Source organism: Pan troglodytes, chromosome 7, assembly GCF_028858775.2.
Source record: "Pan troglodytes isolate AG18354 chromosome 7, NHGRI_mPanTro3-v2.0_pri, whole genome shotgun sequence".
Taxonomy (NCBI): Eukaryota; Metazoa; Chordata; class Mammalia; order Primates; family Hominidae; genus Pan; species Pan troglodytes.
The window spans coordinates 112593680-112619342 of record NC_072405.2 but is presented as its reverse complement, the minus strand read 5'-3'; the positions used below and the strand labels follow the sequence as shown (position 1 = coordinate 112619342).

The window sequence follows — 25663 nt, the reverse complement described above, 5'->3', positions numbered from 1 at the left end:
CAGAAAAGCAGAGGGGTAAGGAAAGACTTGGCAAGTTGTATTCTGTCTTTGCTTAGAGTCTGTGAAGACAGTTCGGATAGAAACACAAATGACTAGATATGAGAGAATTTGTAGACTTCTGTAGGAAGGAAATTACAACTACCAGGAAAGGTTCATGGAGGAGGTGGCATTTGAACTGGGTGGGAAATAAGTGGAATGAGACTGAAGGAACTGCACTGGTGGCAGATGATGCCACTTTTGCCATTAACGTGATTGCTGAGAGTCACGAAACATGAGTGGATGTACCTTGTTTAACAGTTCCAAGTATATGGAAACCATCACCTTGTAGAGTATGTGATGTCAGAAATACCTTTCTGTCTTTGAGAATTGAAACCTTTGAAGGTTTAATTATACGTTTTTTTTTTTTTTTTTTTGCTTTAGAAATTCTGCAAGAAAGGTTCTGTCAGGTTTAATCCAGTTTAGGGGTATTTGAACATGCAGATATGTTATATGTTAGAGTTAGGCAGAGAATTATGAAACCGAAGAACCTGTACTTAGTGCTGTTGCCAGTTGAGAATCAGTGAGAAGATAAATTACCTTTGAAATTGTAATGTTAAATTTGGGGAGAATGAGACTGAAATTAGAGGGGATTTCAAGTATAGCAATGAAATATGTTGGCTTCTAGCAAGTACCGTTACACTGTTTTCCTGTCTCTGTTAATTAACATCAGTTTGCTGTTACCTTACTTTGTTGCTTTAAACAAAAATTTCAGCCTCTAGATCTGTAAAGTGATCTATACATTTAAAGGAATGAAATAGTTTATTTAATTAGAATATAGAATAAATGTAGCAAATAGGAGTGTAGAGTACCCAAGGATTGTCAGAAGCTTTTTGCTAACCTATTCATTGTGTGTTACAACCACCTCACCAAAGTTCACCTGTCTACCTATCTATCCTTGAATGAGATTAAATGCTATTATGAGGTTATTTTCTTTGTGTTTTTTTTTTTAAGACGGAGTCTTGCTCTGTCACCTAGGCTGGAGTGCGGTGGCGCAATCTCGGTTCACTGATCCTGGCTCTCTGCCTCCCGGGTTCAAGCGATTCTCCTGCCTCAGCCCCCCGGGTAGCTGGGACTACAGACGTGCACCACCACACCCGGCTAATTTTTGTATTTTTAATAGAAACGAGGCTTCGCCATGTTGGTCAGGCATGTCTTGAACTCCTGACCTCAGGTGATCCGCCCACCTCAGCCTCCCAAAGTGCTGGGATTACAGGCATGAGCCACTGTGCCTGGCCAGTGAGGTTATATTCTAATGTCATGCTGTATCTTAAAATTGTTTTTCATCATAACCACGTGTAAAAATTTATTCTGAAATGGAATTTGGTGAGCTTCAGTGTGAGTTTCTTTTTATTTTAAAGAGAGGGTAAACTTTTGTTAATATTGCCTATTGTAAACATTGTATGAAGATCCTTTAAAGTAGGTGAATCTCTGTTGTATAGAATAATTAGCAAACTAAAAAAACTTCCGTTTTTTTTTTTGGCTAAAGGAGGGGAACAGCATGGATAATTTAGCAAATTTAAACGAATGTTATCACAGGCCTGCAGTGATTCTTTGATTTGCCTGTCTACTGAGGACTCTCTAATGTAAAAGATAATCAAATACTTCTTAAATATAGTTTATTTTTTTGGGGTGAAGATTTATTTGTTACTGTTATCTGGATTCATATAAACTAATTTGTAGGGCCCAGTTTAGTCATAACTCTCTTGAGATTTGAAAGGATGATACATTTTGTGTAAATCTGTGGACTGAATTTAAGAGTTTTTTAAAATTTGATATTTGGGGAAGCAATCTAAATGTCTGTATAAAATCCATTTGAAAGTTTCAAATGGGTACGATAAAAATTGAATATGATAGTGCTATTTCATTGTAAACATTACATATATATCTTCCATTGATACACTTGCTTTTCATATATTCATAAGCATTTCAGGACTGAGGCTGGGCACTATGTCCCATGCCTGTAATCCCAGCACTTTGGGAGGCCAAGACAAGTAGATCCGTTGAGCCCAGGAGTTTAAGACCAGCCTGGGCAACATGCTAAAACGCTGTCTCTACAAAAAATACAAAAATTAGCTGGATGAGATGGTGCGCACCTGTAGTTCTGTTTATTCAGGAGGCTAAGGCAGGAAGATAGATTGAGCCTGGGGGATTGAGGTGGTAGTGAGCCACGATTGGACCACTGCACTCCAGCCTGGGCGACAGAGTGAGACCCAGTCTCCAAAGAGGCAAAAAACAAAAAATAAGAATTTCAGGAATAAGAATTTTCAGAACCGGAGATGACTAAAAGAGTTCTCCCTCACATAGATGAGAACTTGGGACCTAGTGGACTTTTAGTGAGTCCAGGTAGTAGTAGATGAGCTGGGAGTAAACCCCGGATTTCTTGCTATTCGGTGGCATTGTTTCCAGTACAAATTGATGTGCATTTCAGACATGTATTTCAGATGTGGTTAGGGGTCTCACCAGGACTTTTAAGATTAGAAAATTTAATTGATAGCAGTAACCATTTGTGCTATCTCCCCAGATAGCCTGAAATTAGCTGTTGAGTTCTTGAGTTTAAATATTTTTTAGCATTCTCATATCCTCAAAGCTTACTTTAGTTTAACAAATAATTGTCTGGAATATTTGGAGCTGTGGAAACAACATTTAATTCTTAATCTCAGGCATTGTCCGGTTTTGAAAAAGGCCTTGACAATTATTTTTCTCTCCCAATGCTATATATTTTGCGAGAGCTCTGGAGACAAGTTTTGAGCTACTAACAAAGGAATGGAAATGAATGAGTTTAGTTGCATGCCAATGAACAAGTTATCTTCTGAAAGTGTCACTACTGTGGTTACTCATAGTAAATGTGGACCCGGGGAAGTGAGAGCTCCTGCTGCTTCTTGGGGTGTTCTAAAGGCTGCTGTTACTCTGCAGAGCAGACCCACCCTTGTTTATCTTCTCCCTATTTTCTAGTCAGCCTTCTCTTAGAGCTCATGGGTTCCACAATACATTACCCTTAAGGTGTTTTATCTTGGAACACAGAAGTGTGCTTTGTAAATGGGCAAACTGGAATTCTTTGAAAAAGCTTAACTTTCTTGAACTAATGAAAACATGTTTTGTTAATGGAAGTAAATGCAAAACTGGGCTACAAAAATGAAAATGTATTTTTCTGGGGGCCAAATCACAAATGATCAGATGCTGTTCTTTAGGAGTGAGAATAAGGTCACCAGTAAGTATCTACTTCTTCAGAGAGAAATAAAATATGGCCGCATTTGAAAGTTACTTTAGGCTGGGCGTCATGGCTCATGCCTGTAATCCCAGCGCTTTGGGAGGCCAAGGCGAGTGGATCTATTGAGGTCAGGAGTTTGAGACCAGCCTGGCCCAAATGGCGAAACCCCATCTATACTAAATTACAAAAATTAGCCAGGTGTGGTGGCGGGTACCTGTAATTCCAGCTACTCGGGAGGCTGAGGCACGAGAATCACTTGAACCCAGGAGATGGAGGTTGTAGTGAGCCGAGATCGCACCATTGCACTCTAGCTGGGGCAACAGAGCGAGACTCAAAAAAAAAAAAAAAAGTTATTTCAGTTACTGAATGCAATTCAATATTAGACAGTTACTGTACGCCTTTGAAAGATGCTGTTCACTAGGATGATAGAACTTACAGGATAAAGTTATGGAACAGCTGACTCCTAATTGAATCTCTTACTGAAATAATTAGGTTATTTTCTCTTACTGAAATAATTAGGTTAGATTATATATGCTTTGTGGCAGTTTTTAAGCCCTAAACTGGCTTTAACGTCATTTATTTTTGGAGTATGTATAACATTTTTGTCTGTTAGTACAAATGATTGAAATTTGATTTTATTCATTTTTGTGACTCTTTAGAGAGCAGAATTCATGGACTTTTCTATTGATTTAATGTTCTGATTTTTCCCATTGCTTTCTAAAATTCTCAGTTTACTTTTACAAGAATTATTTCTGAAAAAGGTTTTAAAAGATCAGATCAGGCAGTGGTTTTTTTTTTTGATAACTTAATAGAATTGCTTAAAATCTCTGCATTTGATTATATCTTTACATTGTAAAATGACTTTCTTAGGTTGACAAAATACCTAGTTTAATTTAGCTATTATAGTGTTTTACATTCAAGACTGTTTTCTTAAGAGAAACAACAAAATCATAACAGAAAATACAAGTTAATATCTCTTTGTTATGTAGCCCTTTGGGGTTTTTCTAAATCTGTTCAATACTGTTTTAAATGCTGTTAGAAATGGGAGGGGTTATCCTTACTTTATATAGATAAGGACATTGATGATCTGGTTTGTTCAATTTTGTGCTATAAGACCGTTCAAGAACTTGAGATGATACCTTAAGTCAATTAGGCTTTCTGTTTTCATTTCATGATATCCATGTGCACTCAAGAATCTCTTGACATGGATAACACAGTTTTTGTTTCGTTTTGTTTTTTTAAACAATTGAGCCTTTGGTTGGGCATTGGTTCAGCTACCAACTTTATGCTACCATTTCTATAAACTCTAGAAGCTTCAGTTTTCTCACCTGGGATTAATGGGAAAATGGGATTAATACGATTATCATTGTTACTGAGGTTGCAAATGGGGTGGTGAGGGAACGGAATTGCAGAGTCTGCTTGTGATCTTTTCGGGACAAAAATGAAAATATGAAAAACATTCTTACCATAGCAGTTGTTTTGTGTACTACTATTGGAAATTACCAAAATAATGGTACAAGTACCTGTCTGAAGTATTTGTTTACAAAAGATCTGTACACGTGGTTTGTTAATGTTTTGTTTTAAAGGTTACGAGAAGTTTCTGAGAAGCTGAACAAATATAATTTAAACAGGTAAGAGTTTTAAAATATTTAAATCTTCTGACAACAATTTTTCTTTATTAAGAAAAAACTCATTTAGGCGGCAGCCTGATATGATTAAGATTAATGTGATTATTAGACTTTAAGAATCTTTTAATCTATCAACTTTTTATGAGTTGGGCTTATTTGAATTATAGATTGCATTCATGCTTTTTTTTTTAAATCTGGCATACAGGGAGATATAAATGATTATGGAGATATTATTTTTCAATTATTGCTTTGAAGTAAATATTAGTTTAAAAAATAGGTTTTGCCAACTATTTTTTTCTAATTGTATTTAAGAGTAAACCCTATGATGTATTTACCATTAAAAAATAATTTAACTTTTTCTTTTTTTCTCTCAGCCACCCCCCTTTGAATGTATTGGAACAGGCTACTATTAAACAGTGTGTGGTGGGACCAAATCATGCTGCCTTTCTTCTTGAGGTAAATTATTCACTCTAAGATAGAGAAATGAAAAATAAACTGTCAAAATAGAATTGTGCATCATTGTATCTCTTCCATTATAACAGGAAAACAGCAGTTACTTGAAAGTTATCTTGAAGAGCTCCCAGTTCTCTTTCCTCCTCTGGCCCAGAGAAAGCTTACATGATTTGCCAGAGTGTGAAACTAATTAGTAACAGAATAGGGGAGTCTCCTAAATCCAGTCATTTTCTTACTTTGAATTTTGTCAGATTGAGATGTTGTAAATTATTTTCGACTGGTTTCTTGATAATGTATGTATGTCATATTTCCCCATCTCAGGTGTAAGCACCTTTTGGAAGGAAGTTTATTTATCGTCTTCTGAATTGACAGTGATGGGCACAGAATCTCTTTGTTGAATAAATTCAAATTTTAATACACATTTTTACTTGGATAATTTTTTCTGTTTTCTTTGCTTTTAGGATGGTAGAGTTTGCAGGATTGGTTTTTCAGTACAGCCAGACAGATTGGAATTGGGTAAACCTGATAATAATGATGGGTAAGATATTATGTCCTTTCTATTTAATATGTATTTAGCTCTTAGGTATTATATTAAACCTGTGTTTTGATTTTGGTAACCCTCAACTTAAAGCATCACAGAAAATTAGATCTTTTAAAACAGTGAAACTATTGCTTTCTAGTTTAATTTTAATCTTTATGCAAGCGATGATTCACAGCCCAAAGTACTAACATTAAAAGTAGCAGAGGAGTCAGTTATCACTTAACAGAAACAGGTTACCAGAAGAATGATATTACGTGTTTAGTAGGTACCAAGTCAAATCTGCTCTTTAACTGAAATGATTTTATAGATCATTTCCAAATTAAGCAATGCAATTTGAAATAACAGGGTTGTAAAAAATGTTGGTCTTCAAAAATTTACCTCTTGTTTTCCCCCAGGTCAAAGTTGAACAGCAACTCGGGGGCAGGGAGGACGTCAAGGCCTGGTAGGACAAGCGACTCTCCATGGTTTCTCTCAGGTTCTGAGACTCTAGGCAGGCTGGCAGGCAACACCTTAGGGTAAGTTGTGGCCAGTTGAAGGCACCATCTTACAGATGGTCTGTATCATCTTCCTGTGAGTGCTCTCAGTCTGAATGATCATCTTCAATATTCTATCTAGTGATGGAGTGAGAAAATTCTCCTGAACTCTGGGCAGGAGTTCATATTGCTCAGGGCGAGCCACCATGATAAAAATAACTCACACAGGCTAATTACAATTAATCTAGGCTCTTGACCTTTAAAAAATGTATATAATGTTTACATATGTTTATAATGTCACGCCATTTATTTCATTTAAAATTTTAAATGATTTTATCTTTGGTCCTCTCTTACAACTTATTCTTGGTACAACTTATTCTTTGTACTATAACAGCAGAGATGAGTAATTGGGACAGACTAGCCTCCAAAGCATAAACTTATTTATGATTTGGCCCTTTACAGTAAAAGTCTGCTCATCCCAGGTTTTGCTTGTCAATTTATATACTGGCGTTTGTTCCTGATCCTATTTATTTATTTCTGGCATCCAACTCTGGTAGTTCTTTCTGAATCAGTTTAATGAAGTTTGTAAATGATGTAATTAAACGTTATTTATTTTATTACTTTTATTTTTTTGTAGAGATAGGGTCTTGCTGTGTTGCCCAGGCTGGTCTTGAACTCCTGGCCTCAAGTGATTCTCCTGCTTTGGCCTCCCAAAGTTTTGGGATTACACGTCTGAGGCATTGCACTCAGACACTTTTATCTAAAGTTTATATACTGTTAAACTAAAGAAACCATATACAAATTTAAAGTCAGATGCTTTTACTCATTTTATACCTTGATTCTTGAATGGCCAGATTTTCTGAAAATACCCAGAATGATTAGATTATGCTACTTCAGTCACCACGTGTTCGAAGGCTGATCACAGAAAACTAGAAGCAATGTAACTAGTTTCAAAATATAATTAAATGGAGGAGGAAGTGTTTGGCTTTTTTCCCTCCAGACCACAAATTGGTAGGTAAAGTAAGTTAGATTTGAAAATTGGGCCTGGGTGTGGTGGCTTACACCTCTCAGCACATTGGGAGGCCAAGGTGAGTGGATCTGTTGAGTCCCAGAGTTTAAGACCAGCCTGGGCAACATGGCAAAATGCCATTTTTACTAAAAATACAAAAATGTAGCTGAATGTGGTGGCGCATGCCTGTAGTCCTAGCTACCCAGGAGGCTGAGGTGGGAGGATCATCTAAGCCCAGGAAGTTGAGGCTGCAGTGAGCCATGATAATGCCACTGTATGCCATCCTGGGCAATGGAAATGAGAGACCCCCGTCTCAAAAAAAAAAAAAAGGTTGTGGGGGGGATACCAAAATGATTACTTTCTTTGCGTTTGTGTTTTCATGCTGAACTAAATTTATTTTAGAATGTGAGGAAAGTTTTTAGTTGAGTACATCCTTTAGCTATACTAAATATAGCTCTTGTCTTTATTAAAATGTTATATGTGCTCTTTTAATGGTCCTAGGCACACAGTATATGATAAAGAATTCTGAAAATAGCATGTAATAACATGAAATTTTATTTCATGTGATAAAACTGAAAAATTTTTGATTATATTTAAGAATAAGTATTACCAGTTATACTATTGCCAAATAGTACCTTTCTTAAAGATGAACATTTTTTTGTTTAGTTTAAGGATCGGTAAAGTATAGCCTGCATGCCAAATCCAGCCACCCCAGTTTTTATTGAAAGACAGCCATACTTATTATCTGTGGCTGTCTTTGTACTATAACAGCAGAGATGAGTAGTTGGGACAGACTAGCCTCCAAAGCATAAACTATTTATGATTTGGCCCTTTACAGTAAAAGTCTGCTCATCCCAGGTTTTGCTTATCAGTTTATATACTGGCATTTGTTCCTAATCCTATACTCTATTTAGTTTTTATTTTTTAATTTTTAATTTTTTTTGAGACAGAGTCTTGCTCTGTCACCCAGGCTGGAGTGCAGTGGCACGATCTCGACTCACTGCAACCTCCACCTCCCGGGTTCAAGCAATTCTCCAGCCTCAGCCTCCCAAGTAGCTGGGACTATAGGCGCGTGCCACCACGCCCTCCTAATTTTTGTATTTTTAGTAGAGACAGGGTTTCACCATTTTGGCCAGGTTGGTCTTGAACTCCGGACCTCAGGTGATCCACCCATCTCAGCATCCCAAAGTGCTGGGATTACAGGCCTGAGCCACCGCACCCAGCCTACTCTTATTTATTTTTAAATTTTATTTTTCATTTTGAAATAATTTGACCTTATAAAAAGTTTGCAAAAATAGCACAAATAATTTATGTGTACGTCGCACCCAGCTTCCGTAAGTGTTAATGTTTTACATTTACATAATCATATTATCAAAACCAAGAAATTAACATTGATCACTGATGAATATACAGAGTTTATTTAAGTTTCTCCAGTTGTCCACTAATACCCTTTTGTCCAGGATTCAGTCCAGGATCCCAGTTGCATTGAGTTGTCATGCTGCTGCTGCTGCTGCTTTTTTTTTTTTTTTTTTTTTAAATAGAGATAGGATCTTGTTCTGTTGTCCAGGCCGGAGGGCAGTGGCACAATGATAAGTCACTATAACCTTGAACTCCTGGACTTAATGCAATCCTCCTGCCTCAGCCTCCCAAGTAGCTAGGACATAGGCATGGGCCACCACCACACCTGGCTAACTTTTTAAAGTTTTGTAGGTAATTTTTAAATTTTTTGTGGAGACAGGGTCTCTCACTATGTTCCCTAAGCAGCCATGCTTCTTTAGTTTCCTCTAATCTGGGCCAGATCCTCAGTCTTTATCTTTCTGGCCCTGATGAGTTTGAAAAACCAGTGGTTATTTTGTAGAATGTTTGGATTTGTTTATCATTTCTCGTGATTAAACTCAAGTGATACATTTTTTGCAAGAATACCACAGAAGTGATGATGTGCCCTTTTCAGTGCATCATATCAGGTGGCATGTGATGTTACTGTTGTTTTATTACTGGAAAGGAGGTGTCCTGTGATTAGTTAAGATGGTGTTCACCTGTTTCTCCACTATAAAGTTACTATTTTCCCATTTTTCATTAATATGCATTTTGTGGGGAGATACTTTGTGACTCTGCAAATATCCTCTTCCTCATCATACTTTTGCTCACTGAGTTTAGCATTTATTGATGATTCTTTTTTTGTCTGAATCAGTTGTTACTGTGGTGTTGGCCAAATGGTGATTTTTTAAAAAAAATTATCATTTCTTTTACATTTATTAATTGGAATTCAACTGTAAGGAAGAACTTTCCCTCCTCTACCCCATTTCTTTATTTGTTTACTTTTTTTTATTATTTATTTATTTTTTTTGAGACGGAGTCTCACTCTGTCACCCAGGCTGGAGTGCAGTGGCGCGATCTCGGCTCACTGCAAGCTCCGCCTCCTGGGTTCATGCCATTCTCCTGCCTCAGCCTCTCGAGTAGCTGGGACTACAGGTGCTCACCAACATGCCCAGGTAATTTTTTTGTATTTTTAGTAGAGACAGGGTTTTGCCATGTTTGGCCAGGACGGTCTCGATCTCCTGACCTCGTGATCCACCTGCCTCGGCCTCCCAAAGTGCTGGGATTACAGGCCTGAGCCACTGCACCCGGCCCATTATTTATTTATTTATCTATCTAATTTGAGACAGAGTCTCCCTCTGTCGCCCAGGCTGGAGTGCAGTGGCATGATCTCAGCTCACTGCAACCTCTGCTTCTGGGTTCAAGTGATTCTCGTGCCTCAGACTTCTGAGTAGCTGTAATTACAGGCGCCCACCACCACGCTTGGCTAAGTTTTGTATTTTTAGTAGAGACAGGGTTTCACCATGTTGGCCAGGCTGGTCTTGAACTCCTGACCTCAAGTGATCTCCCTGCCTTAGCCTCCCAAAGTGCTAGGATTACAGGTGTCAGCCACCACGCCTGGCCTTATTTTTTATTCTATTTATTTCTTTTTCTCTCATGTTATTTACATCATTATAGTCTCATGGATATTTGTTTTATTCTCCAGTTTATAACCCATTTCTCTTATTATGTTGCTCAAATTGTCTTAGGCTTAAATCCTCTTAAAACTTGGAAATAACCAATTATAATAGAATGTATGACAGAATGACTAAAGTAGAATGGTAGAATTTTGTGACTTTGTTAATAAAAATATACAACAAATATAATAATGTTTGAATAAAACCTCTGTAGACCTACTCTGAAGAAGATTAGGGCTAATTTTAAGACTTTAAAATGCAGACAGAATCCTTAGTTTTCTGAGTCCCCTTACCCATTTCTTACACTCCCCGTAAACCCCTCTTTGTGCCTCTGTTCTCTCTGCCAGAACAGACTGTGTAAGCGTTCTTTAAGCATTAGGTCCATGATTGCAATACTGTAAAATGTCATAGTGCCTCCTGATCAACTTGATGCCAGTGATTTGTTTACTTATATTTGAGTTTGCAGATGTTTACAAAGTATAAGCAGTTAAATTCTGATTGTTTCTCTTGGGCTGTATGAAAAATCTTTGCAGTTTGTTGAAGGTGAAATTGTGATTAAGTTATTTTGTAAATCAAATTTTTTTTTTACAGTCACACATATTTTCCTTTATGGTAAATGTGTTTCCTTGATTTGTACATTGCTCTTTTTTTTTTTTGTTTTTCAATTTCTGTGTTAATTACAATTAACTTTAGAGAAGCTTGCAATTTATAACATGTATTGGGGAATCTAGGACAGGCAAATCTTGAGTCCTCAAAGGGGAGTCTTTAAACCACAGATTTACCAAATACAATGCAATATGAAAGAGACTGTCCCCAGAGACCTTGGTCCTCACTCCTGTCCTGCAGAGTCTAGGCCTGCTCACTTTTGCTGCTGGGAGTTGTCCTGGATCAGGAAGTGAATAGTCTCTTTGAGAGCCACATTTTTAAAGAGTTTGGGATTATTGGTACAGTTTTTTAGCGTGGATTTTTTTTTTTTTTTTTTTTTTGAGAGACAGGATCTCCCTCTGTTGCCCAGGCTGGATTGCAGTCATGTGATCTTGACCCACTGCAGCCTTGACTTCGCAGCCTCAAGTGTTCCTCCCACCTCAGCCTCCCAAATAGCTAGGACTACAGGCATGCCCCACCACACCCTGCTAATTTTTGTATTTTTGGTAGAGCAGGGTTTTGCCATGTTGCCCAGGCTGGTCTTGAACTCCTGACCTCGAACAGTCTGCCTGCCCCAACTTCCCAAAGTGCTGAGGTAACAGGCATGAGCCACTATGCCCGGCCAGCATGGATAATTGAGAATTGATCATTTATTTTGACTGATTATTTTTAGGAATACATACTGGTCCATTTAATGTTTTTTTCCTTAGAAGATTTTGCTAATTGTCAGATTTGTGTGCTAAAGATTTCTAGCTGCTACTGTTTTCTTTCTTTAGTAATTACTTCAAGTTTATCCTGCAAGGTATTTCAAAAATCTCCTAGGTATTTTTTTTTTAACTCATTTTAAACCAGCTTAAGGGTAAGAGCACCAGATTTATTTGGGGTAGAGAAGGGAGTTTATTTTTGTTTAATAAATAGTGAGGTGAAAATGGACCTGTATCGAAAGTTCCTATTCTGTGACCGTTGAACAATAGATGATAGGTATAAGCTGCTTTTCATTGATTTGAGCTACCATATTCCTTTAGGGTTTAATCTGAGCTAATAGTACGTGAATTGAAATGTATAATTTTACTTGCAAATAGTTGAAGGCCCCCTTCAGGTGGGTAAGACAGTTTGTAGCAGGCCCCATTTTTCAAGGAGGCTGCTGGTAAACTGGTTTTGTCTATAGGAGAATACAGGGCCATGGTTGGCAAATTCAAATCCTTGTGTCCCTCCCTGCCTTATTTTGTCCCAAGAAAACCTGCAAATCTGGATTGTGTGATAATCTCTTATCTTAAATGTTGGGACTAATTGATATTTTCATGGAAATAAATATACACATACACACAGTCACATCATTCAGACTTGTGTGTGCATACATGTTATGTACATTTTAAAAATAAACTATTTTAGGATAGGTTTTTTTTTTTTTTTTTGAGACAGGATCTGGCTCTGTCACCCGGGTTGGAATGCAGTGGCATGATTTTGGCTTATTGCAGCCTCCGCCTCCTGGGCTCAAGCCATTCTCCTACCTCAGCCTCTCAAGTAGCTGGGACTACAGGCATGCACCACCATGCCCAGCTAATTATTTTTTTGTGGAGACTGGGTTTTGACAGGTTGCCCAGGCTAGTCTTGATCTCCTGAGCTCAAGATCTGCCCATCTTGGTCTCTCAAAGTTCTGGAATTACAGGCGTGAACCCAGCCTATGGTTTTAGATTGACAAAATTTCAAACATCATACTGAGAGTTCCCATGTACCCCATGTCTAGTTTCCAATATTATTAAAATCTAATGTTAGTATGGTACATGTGTTACAATTAATGAATGGTGATACTAAAGTCATCCATAGGTTATTCACATTTCCTTAGTTTTTCATAATGTCCTTTTTCTGTTCTAAGATCCCATCCAGGATTCCACATTATATTTAGTCACTCTTTCTCATTAGATTCCTCTTGACTGTGACCGTTTCTCAGACTTTTCCTTGTTTTTGATGATAAATACACATTTTAAACCAGCTACCTATATGGACAAGACTTGGCCCATGGGCTTTAAGTTTGCAAGCTGTGGACTAATTCCATACTAGGTATGATATCCTTAGTTCATTTTGAGTCATTCTGTGTACCTTGAGAACTGTATAACGGGATCAAAATTGTAGGATTAATTTGATAAGCAAACCACAGAAAGTAGAAACAGGTTTTCCCAGTACTTGTTAGTTTAATATTAAAAATTATGTTGCTCACTGTAATTATAGATAAAAGGAATCAACTGATTCCAGTACTGTCTTTTGTGACTACCAATAGACCTCTATTAGAATATGCTTAGTTTAACACATTAATCTTTATATAGATAGTGAGCTGGTTAGAGGAATGTTAATGGCGATTGGCGTACGGGGACTGGTAGGTGGTTTGGATTCTGATAGGAGAAAACACTGCACACAGCAGGCCAGAGTGGGAATACCTGTATTCTCTATGGTAACAGTCAGGTGAATGGAGAAACTGGAGAGATATTTTGACGGTTGTCTTTAAACTCAATGGAGGGCTTGTGTAGCAGAGATTGTAAACTGGCAGCTGCTGGTGGTGTAATGGATTAAATCAGCAGTGCTTATAGAAAAGAATTTGAGTGTTTTTAGATAGGCAGATAGTCTCCTGTCTTCCCTGTTATCTTGGCTTCCCTTGTTTACGTAGCTTATCTACCTCTCATGGAGATATGAGTTTGAGGTGCTTGTAAGGTCTGCCCAGGAGCAGATGTGTACTTGGATACTATTTCTGATCAGGCTTGTAATAGTACTTGCTTGTGGAAAAAAATGGTGATGGATTTCTTAGTGAAAATATGGAGTCTTCCCTTTAATCTATGATGGCCATATAATTTATTGTCTGAACAGGGACGTTTTTGAGTGAAATTAATAGTTAGGCTTAGCCAATAGGCTTAAACTGGCACTATCATAGGCAAACTGGTATATATAGTTACAATTATATCATTTTAAGGCTCTTTAATGTGGTTTTTCCTGTTTTCACATTGAAATAATTTACATATTTAGCTCTTGAATGTTTTAAAAAATGACTGAAGATAGTTTTTCCTGAAAGACTTAGTTTTTAAAACTCATAGGAAACTATGAAGTAAAAGTGCTGATTTAATAGTTGATTTTTGTTGTTGTTGTTGGAGACAGAGTCTCACTCTGTCACCCAGGCTGGAGTGCAGTGGTGCGATCTTGGCTCACTGCAACCTCTGCCTCCTGGGTTCAAGTGATTCTCCTGCCTCAGTCCCCCCAAGTAGCTGAGACTACAGGCACCCACCACCAAGCCTGGCTAATTTTTATATTTTTCGTAGAGCTGGGGTTTCACCAGGTAGGCTAGGCTGGTCCCGAACTCCTGACCTCAAGTGATCCGCCCATCTCAGCCTCCCAAAGTGCTGGGATTATAGGTGTGAGCCACCACACCCAGCCAATAGTTGATTTTTAATTTTAAAAACAATTTTAAAAACTTATTTTAGAGACAGAGTCTCACTCTGCCACCCAGCCTGTAGTGCAGTAGTGTGTTGATAGCTCACCACAGCCTCAACTTCCTGGGCTCAAGCAGTCCTCCTTCCTCAGCCTTCTAAGTAGCTGGGACTGTAGGCGCACAAGTAGTTGATTAGTAGTTGATTTTATTCCTATTTGTGTTTCATTCGTTCTTTGTTGTTTTCTGATGCATAATTGTTTTAATATATAACTTGAAAAGAAAACATGTCTACTTTCTAGAGTAGTACTTTAATACAACTTCAGTTTTAAGTGAATTTAAAATTTAATTGTAAAACCATAAAATTTACCATTATAATCCTTTTTAAGTATATACAGTTTAGTAGTGTTAAGTATGTCCACACTGTTGTTGTGAAACAGCTTTCTAGAACTTTTTCATCTTGTGAAGTTGGAACTTTATACCCGTTAAATAACAACAGCTCTTTTTTTCTCTCCCTCTAGTCCCTGGCAGCCACCAATTCTACTTTGTTTCTGTGAATGTCTATTTAAGATGCCTCATATAAGTGGAACCACTGAGTTTTTTTTTTTTTTTTTTTGTGGTGACAGGCTTATTTCAGTTATCATAATGTTTTGAAAGTTCATCCATGTTGTAGCATGTGATAGGATTTCCTTTTAAAAGCTGAATAATACCCTATTGTATGTATGTATCACATTTTGTTGGACATTTGGGTAGCTTCTACCACTTGGCAATTGTGAATGATGCTGCTTTGAACATGGGTTTGCAAGTATCTCTTTAAGACCCTGGTTTCAATTCTTTCGAATATATACCAGAAGTGCAATTGCTGGATCATATGGTAGTTCTTTTAATGTTTTGAGGAATCTCCATATTGTTTTCCAAAAGTGGTTGTTCCATTTTACAATCCCACCAACAGTGCACATGGGTTCCAGTTTCTACACATACTTGCAACACTTGTAATTTTTTTTTCTTGATAGTAGCCATCCTAATCAGCATTAGTTAATCTCTTGTTGTAGTTTGGTTTGGATTTCTCTGATGATTAATGGTGTTAAACATCTTTTCATTTGCTTGTTGGCCATTTATATATCATGTTTGGAGAAATGTCATTTCACGTCCTTTGCCCATTTTTTAATTAGGCTATTTAATTTTTTTTTGGTTGAGTTGTAGGAGTTATTTATATATTCTGGATATTATCCTCTTATCAGATATATGATTTGCAAATATTTTCTCTCATTCTGTAGGTTGTCTGTTGATTGTGTCCTTTGATACACAAAGTTTTAAAGTTTGATGTGCTGTTTATTTTTGCTTTTGTTGCCTGTGTTTTTTTGGCATCATATCTAAGCAATAATCACCAAGTCCATGAAGCTTTTCCCTTATGTTTCCTTCTAGGAGTTTTATCGTTTTAGGTCTTTAATTCAGTTTGAGTTAATTTTTGTATATAATGTAAGATAAGGGTTCAACTTCATTCTTTTGCATGTGGATATCCACTTTTCCCAGCACCACTTGTTGAAGAGACTATTTTTTTTCCCCCTAAGTGGTCTTAGCACCTGTGTAAGATAATTTGGCAATATATATGAGGGTTTATTTCTGGGTTCCATTTTGTTTCATTGGTCTTTTTTGTCGTTATGCCCATACCCATACTGTTTTAAATACTTCAGCTTTGTTATATGCTTTGAAATTGTGAAGTGTGAATCCTTCAACTTTGTTCTTTTTCCAAACTGTTTTGGCTGTCTGGGCTTGCCTCAGATTCCATGTGAATATTTAGGGACAAACTTTTCAATTCTTTTTTTGTTTTGTTTTGTTTTTAAGACAGGGTTTTGCTCTGTTACCCAGGCTGGAGTGCAGTGGCACAAACATGGATGGCTCGCTGAAGCCTTGACCTATTGGGCTCAAGCTTTCTGCCTGCCTCAGTCTCCTGCATAGCTGAGACCATTGACACATTCCACCATGCCTGGCTAATGTTTTGATTTTTTTTGTAGAGACAGGTCTCACTGTGTTGCCAGGGCTGTTCCAGAACTCCTGGGCTCAAGTGATCCTCCCGCCTTGGCCTCCAGCGATCCTCCCGCCTTTGCTTCCCAAAGTGCTGGGATTACAGACATGAGCCACTATGCCCAGCCAATTTTTTTATTTGTTAAAGAAGAAAAGCCATTGGGATTTTGATAGGGATTGTGTTGAATGCTTTGGGTAGGGTAGACCTCTTAGCAATATTCGGTCTTTCAATTCATGAACCCAAGATACTTTTCTTATCTGTGTCATCTTTAAATTTCTTTCAGCAGTGTTTTTTACTTTTCAGTGTATAAGTCTTAGGTTTTATTCCTAAGTAGTTTATTTTTTTTTTGACGCTACTGTTAAGTGGGGCTTGTTTTCTTTTTTCTTTCTTCTCCTCTCCACTTCGCTCTCTCTCCCTTCCTGTCCTCTTTCCCCCTTTGCTCTTCTCTCTCCCCTCTCCCCTCCCCTTCTCTCCTCTTGTCTCCTTCTGTGAGACAGAGTCTTGATCTGTAGCCAAGGCTGGAGTGCAGTGGCACAATCATGGCTCACTGCAGCCTCCGCCTCCTGGGCTCAAGCCATCCTCCCACTTCAGCCTCCCTGCTGGGACTACACGTGAGTGCCACCATGGCTGGCTAATTTTTTTATTTTTTGTAGAGATGGGGTCTTGCCATGTTGCCTAGGCTGATTTCAAACTTCTGGGCTCAGGTGATCCTCCCTCTTGGGCCTTCCAAAGTGTTGGGATTACAGGTGTGGGCTACCACGCCCAGCCTGGATTGTTTTTTTAATTTCATTTTTTTGTTGATGTAATGTGCTTTTAATGAAGCCCCTTTGTTTTTCATCTGGCCTATGAATAGTTATTTAAACATGACATTTACTAGCTGAAATAAATGCTGTTTCATACTGCAGCCTTGAGGATGCATTATATTGCTTTTCTCCAAAGTTATCTTGGGCAGTTCTTAGGCTATAGATACAGATACTGCATAAACACGAATTGGTAATGTGCATCAGCAAGTACAGAAGCTCGTCAAAAGGATGACAACAGCTTTTCTAGGTTTATTTTTTCATTTTACTGAGGAAACTATTTAAAGTTTTTTATTTAGCCAGAGATTGGGCTTTCCAGTCAAGTGAGAGGAGAAACCATGGAAATTTGATGTATATTGATTTGAGAATCATTATTGGTTAATGTATTCCAAACTTTTTAAGGGGGGGAAATGGTTTGGAAAATCAAATTGAAATGAAATCTGTTTGCATTGGGAGTTTGAAGGTTTCAGCCTTAGGCGAGTACGGTAGGAACTGAGAGTAAAATACCTCTCTCTAGGTCAAATGATCTCCAATTATTAGATTCATTTTGAAGAGAAAAGACACTGCCCTAATTTAAAAAGCTGAAGTGACTTGTGTGACCATTTTCTTTAAGATGTGATTAAGTACAGAAGGCAATCATGGTTATCTAGATGACTTGATTTAATCTTCTTGATGTTCATGTTTGGACAGTAAGAGAAGATGTAGATGTCACGCCCTTTCTAAGTTGTTTTGTCATAAGAAAAAATTAACTTATTTAAATAGCAGCTTTCTCTTGGACAAGGTGGTTGATAGTGCTGCATATTAATGCAGTACTATCTCAGCAAATGAATGTTTATTTCATGTGAAGCACTTTGAATTCTAAACTCTGAATTTTACTTTTTGTGTAACAATGTTGGTAGTTAAGTCTGATAGGTCTTTCATGCAAAGGCAAGATGTGTTCATTTTATTTCATTTAATTAATTAATTTATTTATTTTTGAGACAGAGTCTTGCTCTGTTGCCCAGGCTGGAGTGCAGTGGCGCGATCTCGGCTCGCTGCTACCTCTGCCTCCTGGGTCCTGGTTCAAGCAGTTCATCCTCAACCTCCCGAGTAGCTGGGATTACAGGCACGTGCACCATGCCCAGCTAATTTTTGTATTTTTAATAGAGACGGGGTTTCTCTATGTTGGCCAGGCTAGTCTTGAACTCCTGACCTCGTGATCCACCCGCCTTGGCCTCTCAAAGTGCTGGGATTAGAGGCATGAGCCACCATGCCTGACCAATGTGTTCATTTTATAGTTGTGATTAGAAATACATAGGTGGCTTTAAAAAATTATTTTCCCAACGCTTTGGGAGGCCACGGTGGGTGGATCACCTGAGGTTGGGAGTTCGAGACTAGCCTGACCAATATGGTGAAAACCCGTCTCTACTAAAAATATGAAAATTAGCCAGGCTATGGTGGCCCTCACCTGTAATCCCAGCTACTCAGGAGGCAGAGGCGGAGGTTGCAGTGAGCCGAGATCGTGCTACTGCAACCCCAGCTTGGGCGTCAGAGGGAGACCCTGTTAAAAAAAAAAAAAAGTTTTTTTAAGGATCCAAAAGTGTGATGTTTATCTTTATAAAAAGTGAAGTTATATTTAAGCATTAAAAATTGGAATTGGGCATGGTAGTACATACCTGTAATCCTAGCCGCTCAGGAGGCTGAGACAGGAAGATTGAGCCCGGGATTTTTGAGACTAGCCTGGGCAACATAGCAAGACCTCATCTCAAAAACACAAAAAAATTGGGACACTTGTCAGGTATGGTAGTGCGTGCCTATAATCCCCAGCTACTAGGGAGGCTGAGGCAGGAGGATCACTTCAGCCCAGGAGTTCTGGGCTGTAGTGTACTTTGTACTTGTGAATAACCACTGCTCTCCAGCCTGGGTGACATAGCAAGACCCCATTTCTTTAAAAAACAGTATTATTATTTTAAAGCTCAGTTCTATTACCTTATTCTTTTGTCACAACACTATGTAACATGTTATGTCAATTAGACAGATAACTTTATCTTAGCTGAAAATAATAATAATGAAAACCAAGCAATCAGAATGATTGTTTAAAATGCTAATTTTATAAATTCTCCAATATTTAGAAGCCGCTGGAGTTCTGGAGTGGGTGGAAGTGGTGGAGGATCCTCTGGTAGGTCGTCAGCTGGAGCTCGAGATTCCCGCCGGCAGACTCGAGTTATTCGGACAGGACGGGATCGAGGGTCTGGGCTTTTGGGCAGTCAGCCCCAGCCAGTTATTCCAGCATCTGTCATTCCAGAGGAGCTGATTTCACAGGTATGGATCTCGTAGAACACTTAATGTCAGACAACAGGACAAGGTGAGGTTTTACTGAATATGGTGGGTTGTAGTCATGACTCATATCATGAATTCTGAAACAACTGTTTTCCTATTTTGATCCTAGAAAGCTTTTTTTTTTTCTTTGAGAGGGAGTCTCACTCTGCTGCCCAGGCTGGAGTGCAGTGGCATGATCTCAGCTCACTGCAACCTCCGTCCCCTGAGTTCAAGCAATTCTCATGCCTCAGCCTCCTGAGTAGCTGGAATTAATGGGTGTGCGCCACCACACCCAGCTAATTTTTGTATTTTTAGTGGAGACGGGGTTTCGCCATGTTAGCCAGGCTGGTCTTGAACTACTGACCTCAGGTGATCCGCCCACCTTGGCCTCCCGAAGTGCTGGGATTACAGGCTTGAGCCACCACACCCTGTCCTAGAAAGCTGATTTTGATAAAGAATTTAATCAAAAGAAAATTACCATAGCACTTCTTTTTATTTTTTATTTCAGGCCCAAGTTGTTTTACAAGGCAAATCCAGAAGTGTCATTATTCGAGAACTTCAGAGAACAAATCTTGATGTGAACCTTGCTGTAAATAATTTACTTAGCCGGGATGATGAAGATGGAGATGATGGGGATGATACAGCCAGCGAATCTTATTTGCCTGGAGGTTGGTGGATCACCGTCATGTTTTTCTCATTTCTGGAGTGCTCTTTCGACTGGGGAATGGAATTTAAAGCACAATAGACTTTTCTGAATATTCTTTTCAAGGTGGTAGATATTTTTCACTGTAGAGTTGCTTGATTTTATTGTAAAGTTTCTTTTATTTTTTTCTTTTCTTTTTTGAGACGGAGCCTTGCTTTGTTACCCAGGCCGGAGTGCAGTGGCATGATCTTGGCTCACTGTCAGCTCTGCCTCCTGTGTTCACGCCATTCTCCTGCCTCAGCTTCCCGAGTAGCTGGGACTACAGGCGCCCGCCACCATGCCTGGCTAATTTTTTGTATTTTAGTAGAGACGGGGTTTCACCATGTTAGCCAGGATGGTCTAGATATCCTGACCTTGTGATCCGCCTGCCTCGGCCTCCCAAAGTGCTGGGATTACAGGTGTGAGCCACCCTGTCCGGCCACAAGTGTTATATCTTAACGAGTGATCTTTCTTGTGATTATGTAGTAAGTAGCTCAGGCGACATTTATGCATTTGATGTTCTTTAAAATCTTTGTTAATAATGTAGGTTGTTGTGTTTTTCCTCAGGCGATGTCATTCCCTAGTTTTTAAATGTATGTGAATTTTTAGAGCTCTTTCAGCAGTCTACAGTTGCTCTTTGTGTGTATGCTGCAGTGATGTTTGTTTCTGTTTATAGAGGATCTTATGTCTCTCCTTGATGCCGACATTCATTCTGCCCACCCAAGTGTCATTATTGATGCGGATGCCATGTTTTCTGAAGACATTAGCTATTTTGGTTACCCTTCTTTTCGTCGTTCATCACTTTCCAGGCTAGGCTCATCTCGAGGTAATTTTGCATTTATTTATATATTTATTTTGGTCACAGGCTAGCTGTATGGAAAGATAGTGGTAGAATCTACTGACCGTATTTGAACTTCTAATATTACAGTTATTATTAGTTTTTTATGAATGCATTAGCATTAAAATTAATTATTTTTTATTTTGAAGAGCCACAATAGTATTTTAGAGTTGATCTTATTTACATTGTGGAATTGATGTCAAGGACTATGACTTCACCTAAATGTATTTTTAATTAGGAATATGGATTCTGAACTAAAAGCAGAATTCTACTTTACAGTGACATGCAGCATTCAGAAAACAAGTCTTAGTTTATTTGGTTAAAATAAGTGATCTGTTTATTTTAAATCCTGGTTAGATAAAATAATGAAATGTGAAAAAACTTACTAGAATGGATTTAGGACCAATATTAAATGAATAGAAATGTTTAGTTTATTAGAATGCCTTTTTTTTTTTTTTTTTTTGGAGATGAAGTCTCACTCTGTTGCCCAGGCTGGAATGCAGTAGTACGATTTCGGCTCACTGCAGCCTCCACCTCCTGGGTTCAAGAGATTCTCCTGCCTCAGCCTCCTGAGTAGCTGAAATTACAGGTGCCTGCCACCATGTCCAGTTAATTTTTGTATTTTTAGTAGAGACGGGGTTTCACCATGTTAGCCAGGCTGGTCTTGAACTCCTGACCTCAGGTGATCCGCCTGTCTCAGCCTCCCAAAGTTTTGTGATTACAGGCATGAGTCACTGAGCCCAGCCTAAAATGCTATTTTCAAAAGTTTGAGGCCGGGTGCAGTGGCTCACACCTGTAATCCCAGCACTATGGGAGGCCAAGGTGGGTGGATCACGAGGTCAGGAGATTGAGACCATTCTGGCTAACACAGTGAAACCCCATCTCTGCTAAAAAAAAATACAAAAACAATTAGCCAAGCATGGTGGCAGGCGCCTGTAGTCCCAGCTGCTCGGGAGGCTGAGGCAGGAGAATGGCATGAACCCGGGAGGAAGAGCTTGCAGTGAGCTGAGGTGGTACCACTGCACTCCAGCCTGGGAGACAAAGCGAAACTCCGTCTCAAAAAAAAAAAAAAAAAAAGTTTGAAATCCTTAAAAGTTAACAGTACATGGTAGAGGTTAGAAAGATTTTGAAATAATTAATCCTACCTTTCTCTGTATATGTTTGTGTATAGCTTGTTTACATTATAATTGTCAATATTTTTACTTTCCAGAATGTAAAACTACTTGATTCAGATAACAGAAATTGGCTGTATTTACTGATCTTTAAACTGGACAGTGTGCCATGTTATATTAAGAGCTTGCTGCATATACTTTTAGTACTTAGGAATAAAGTTTTAAAATAACAGATCTGTGGTGATCTTTTAATATATTGAATGCACTATGTAATAGCGTTATGAATTTAAAAATAAATGCATACTTTACTGCCTTAAATGTGTCAAGTAATATATTTTCAAATATTCCATATCTAACATAAATAACTCCTTTAAATGTCTCTTCCCATGTGCTCCCCCCTGCCCACCCCACCCCCCTTTTTTTTGAGATGGAGTTTGCTCTTGTTGCTCAGGCTGGAGTGCAATGGTGTGATCTTGGGTCACTGCAATCTCTGCCTTCCCGGTTCAAGTGATTCTCCTGCCTCAGTCTCCCAAGTAGCTGAGACTACAGGCATTCGCCACCACACCAGGCTAATTTTGTATTTTTAGTAGAGACAGGGTTTCACCATCTTGGTCAGGCTGGTCTTGAACTCCTGACCTCAAGTGACCCACCCACCTCGGCCTCCCAAAGTGCTGGGCTTACAGGTGTGAGCCACCATACCTGGCCAAATGTCTGTTTTCCTATGTTCATCCTATGTAGGCATTACTTTTAGTTCGAACCATATGGAATAGCTAATACCTGACCACTTTTGACCTATATATGGTAGTTTTGTATAGTTCAATTTAATTATTGTTTCTAATCCTTATTTATCCTAGTCTTAGAGAGTTTATTTGGATTATGTTGTTTAAAAAGTAATGTATGAGCAACTTCAGAAAAACTGGCTTTAGATAGTTTGTAGGCCAATAGCCATGGGAAGCATTTTGGTAAGGAAATCATTTTATAAAGATTATTTTTTAAAAAAGCCTGTCTGGTTCCTCAGTAAAATTTAAGACTTATTCATAAAAATTCATCCTATAAAAATTACTCTAAACAAGGGCTTGGATTTTTAAAAACTTTATAATTAGCTTATATTAATGGATTCATAGTTTACCCTTTTTAGGGTTTTTTCTATGTGTGCATTTTTCGAGTTTGCTTATATGCGTAACATGTTGAAGTTCTAAATTTATGTGCTTTTTAAACCCACCAGTAGACAAACGAGGAGTGTATATTTTCTGATATGTAAATTGAATTTATAGTAAGCATTTCTAATGAAAGCCAACAATTTAAAATTCTTTAAAAAAGAACCAAATATACTTCAGAATAAAGCAGTTCCACTCTAAAACCATGTAGTTGAAATATACAAAAGTCTGCCTCTAATTTTTTAAAATACTAATTATAATTTTTATACATTCACTTGAAAGGGTTGATGTTTTGAATGTTGCATGTCAGCCTTATTAGATATACATTTACATAAATTTTTATGAGTAGATAAACTGCTGTTAGTTGCATCCTGAAGGGTCTTTACTAGAGAGTGGCTTACTTTTATCCCACTGGTGTGACCCAATTGCATACCAGTTCTCCTTCTTCCCTTAGAGAGAGACTCTGAGCTGTTGCGTGAACGTGAATCCGTTTTACGTTTACGTGAACGAAGGTGGCTTGATGGAGCCTCATTTGATAATGAAAGGGGTTCTACCAGCAAGGAAGGAGAGCCAAACTTGGATAAGAAGAATACACCTGTTCAAAGTCCAGTATCTCTAGGAGAAGATTTGCAGTGGTGGCCTGATAAGGTATTTGGAAAAAATTCACACCGCTTCCATTTAAATGGATCCCTGACAACCCCTCCCTCTAAGGTTTCCATTTTATTTATTCTGGTTTTTGTACTATCACTCAAGGAAAAACACAAATATATAAAACAATATTTTTGTTTTGTTTTAAAATATAAATAGAATATATCTTTATTCGGCACTCCATGAGTCATCTCAGTGAGATGTATTCAGTGGTGCAACGTATCTTACTACTTGATAAAGTAAATCAGAGAAATTAGGATGGTAGTTCTAGATAACACATCAGCATGCTATTCCAGTACTTCTTTTCTGGTAATAATTACTCCAATAAGTGGTGTTACATTCCTTGGTAGAAATTTGTTTTGTCAAATTTCTAAAGTCAGGTGGACACCAGTTTCTGCAGGGCATGTTTTTGGTCATTGATACGGCATGTATATCATGACAAGATTAGGGATCTGTGTTCCTTTGATGAGTTAACTATGCCATTTAATGGCAGTGAGTTCTGACAGATTCTTTGCGGTGAATGCTATGGGAGACAAAGCTGACTGAACAGGAATGGGCTAGGGGAGTTATGCTCTGTATCCTGAGGAATAGTGCAATGACTGGATTCTAGAAAGCATCTAGGATTTGGTAATTGATTTGAATCTTTAAAAATCCATCACTGCCATTAAGTGAAACAGAGTTGATGTATCCTGTTGATGGTATGTATGTAATTGATAGTTCATCTTCAGAGGCTCCTATTGGAACCCATGTTTTTCGCTTGTTTTTTACTGCTTGTTTTTTACTGTTTTTTTACTTGTTTTTTTTACTGTTTTACTTGTTTTTTACTGTTTCTTCTTATTTCCAGAACCATTTGGGTAGGAAATTTTCTAAAGCAGAAATAAACTAAAAGAAGATGGGAACTTTGGGGCCCTACTAGCAGATAAAGAGAGCCTGATATGGATTTCTTTTCTTTCTTTGATTTAGAACTTGAATCCGGGATATTGAAGGGGAATATTATTTAACTTTCCAAATTTACGTTTCCATAGTTACTGTGAGTCTTGTTGTAGTTCATTTATTTTCCTCTGCATTCAGCTCATGTGGCAAGCTTGAATGCAAGAAGGAACATGAATTTTAATCAGTCTCTTTGGAGGCAAAAGGTTATTCTGTTTTCTTTGGCAACTGCCAAACTTTCCCTGAATTGCATTCTTTTACTTATTTCCCTAAAACTAGAAATGTCCCAAGTTCTACTTTTACTTCATATGGTAGGGACTGATTTAAACCATTGGGCTTTTACTTTTTTTTTCTTTTTGTACATCAATTACCGTTTCCTATTTCTCTTGTCTGGATCATGTTAGAGTTGTGTCTATTTCATATTTGCAGGAAGTAAAAGAGACTCTTGAATTATGTTTTAATAGGGCCATCACGTATTATTAATCTAGGTTTGTCATGCATTATTTTTGATTAATGAAAGTATTTCTGAATAGTGTAAGTTTAGCAAGCCTAGCCATTATACCCTCTGTTAGATTTAGCTAGCCGTTGTTGGCCTGGCTAAAAATATGATAGATATGTTTTTAAGTATACCTTGTTTTTAGAGACAGTTGTAAGTGCATCATGAAATCTTGGCACTGTATAGACTTTTAGTGCATTATTCCTTGGTTTGTTTAGCCACCGAGTGAATGGAAGAAGAGCGGTATGTGAAACAAAGTATATCCTACCTATATT

The 25663-nt window shown here is 38.0% G+C and overlaps 1 protein-coding gene across 25 annotated transcripts in view; it reads left to right on the top strand.

Moving 5' to 3' along the window:
• UBR5 (ubiquitin protein ligase E3 component n-recognin 5) overlaps positions 1-25663 on the top strand; it is a 159671-nt gene that overhangs the window by 46385 nt on the left and 87623 nt on the right. For 18 of the 25 annotated variants that reach the window (XR_010159302.1, XR_010159306.1, XR_010159307.1 and 15 more), the window contains exons 2-9: positions 4834-4878; positions 5250-5331; positions 5790-5866; positions 6265-6384; positions 19339-19528; positions 20034-20193; positions 20884-21033; positions 23751-23962. Coding sequence is in view for 13 of the 25 variants with exons in the window: in XM_016959749.3 (XP_016815238.1) it covers positions 4834-4878; positions 5250-5331; positions 5790-5866; positions 6265-6384; positions 19339-19528; positions 20034-20193; positions 20884-21033; positions 23751-23962 (1036 nt within the window). In the remaining 12 variants the exon portion in view is untranslated. The remainder of the gene's footprint in view (positions 1-4833; positions 4879-5249; positions 5332-5789; positions 5867-6264; positions 6385-19338; positions 19529-20033; positions 20194-20883; positions 21034-23750; positions 23963-25663) is intronic. The other 7 variants (XR_010159303.1, XM_016959751.4, XM_063816509.1 and 4 more) reach the window with 3 other exon arrangements.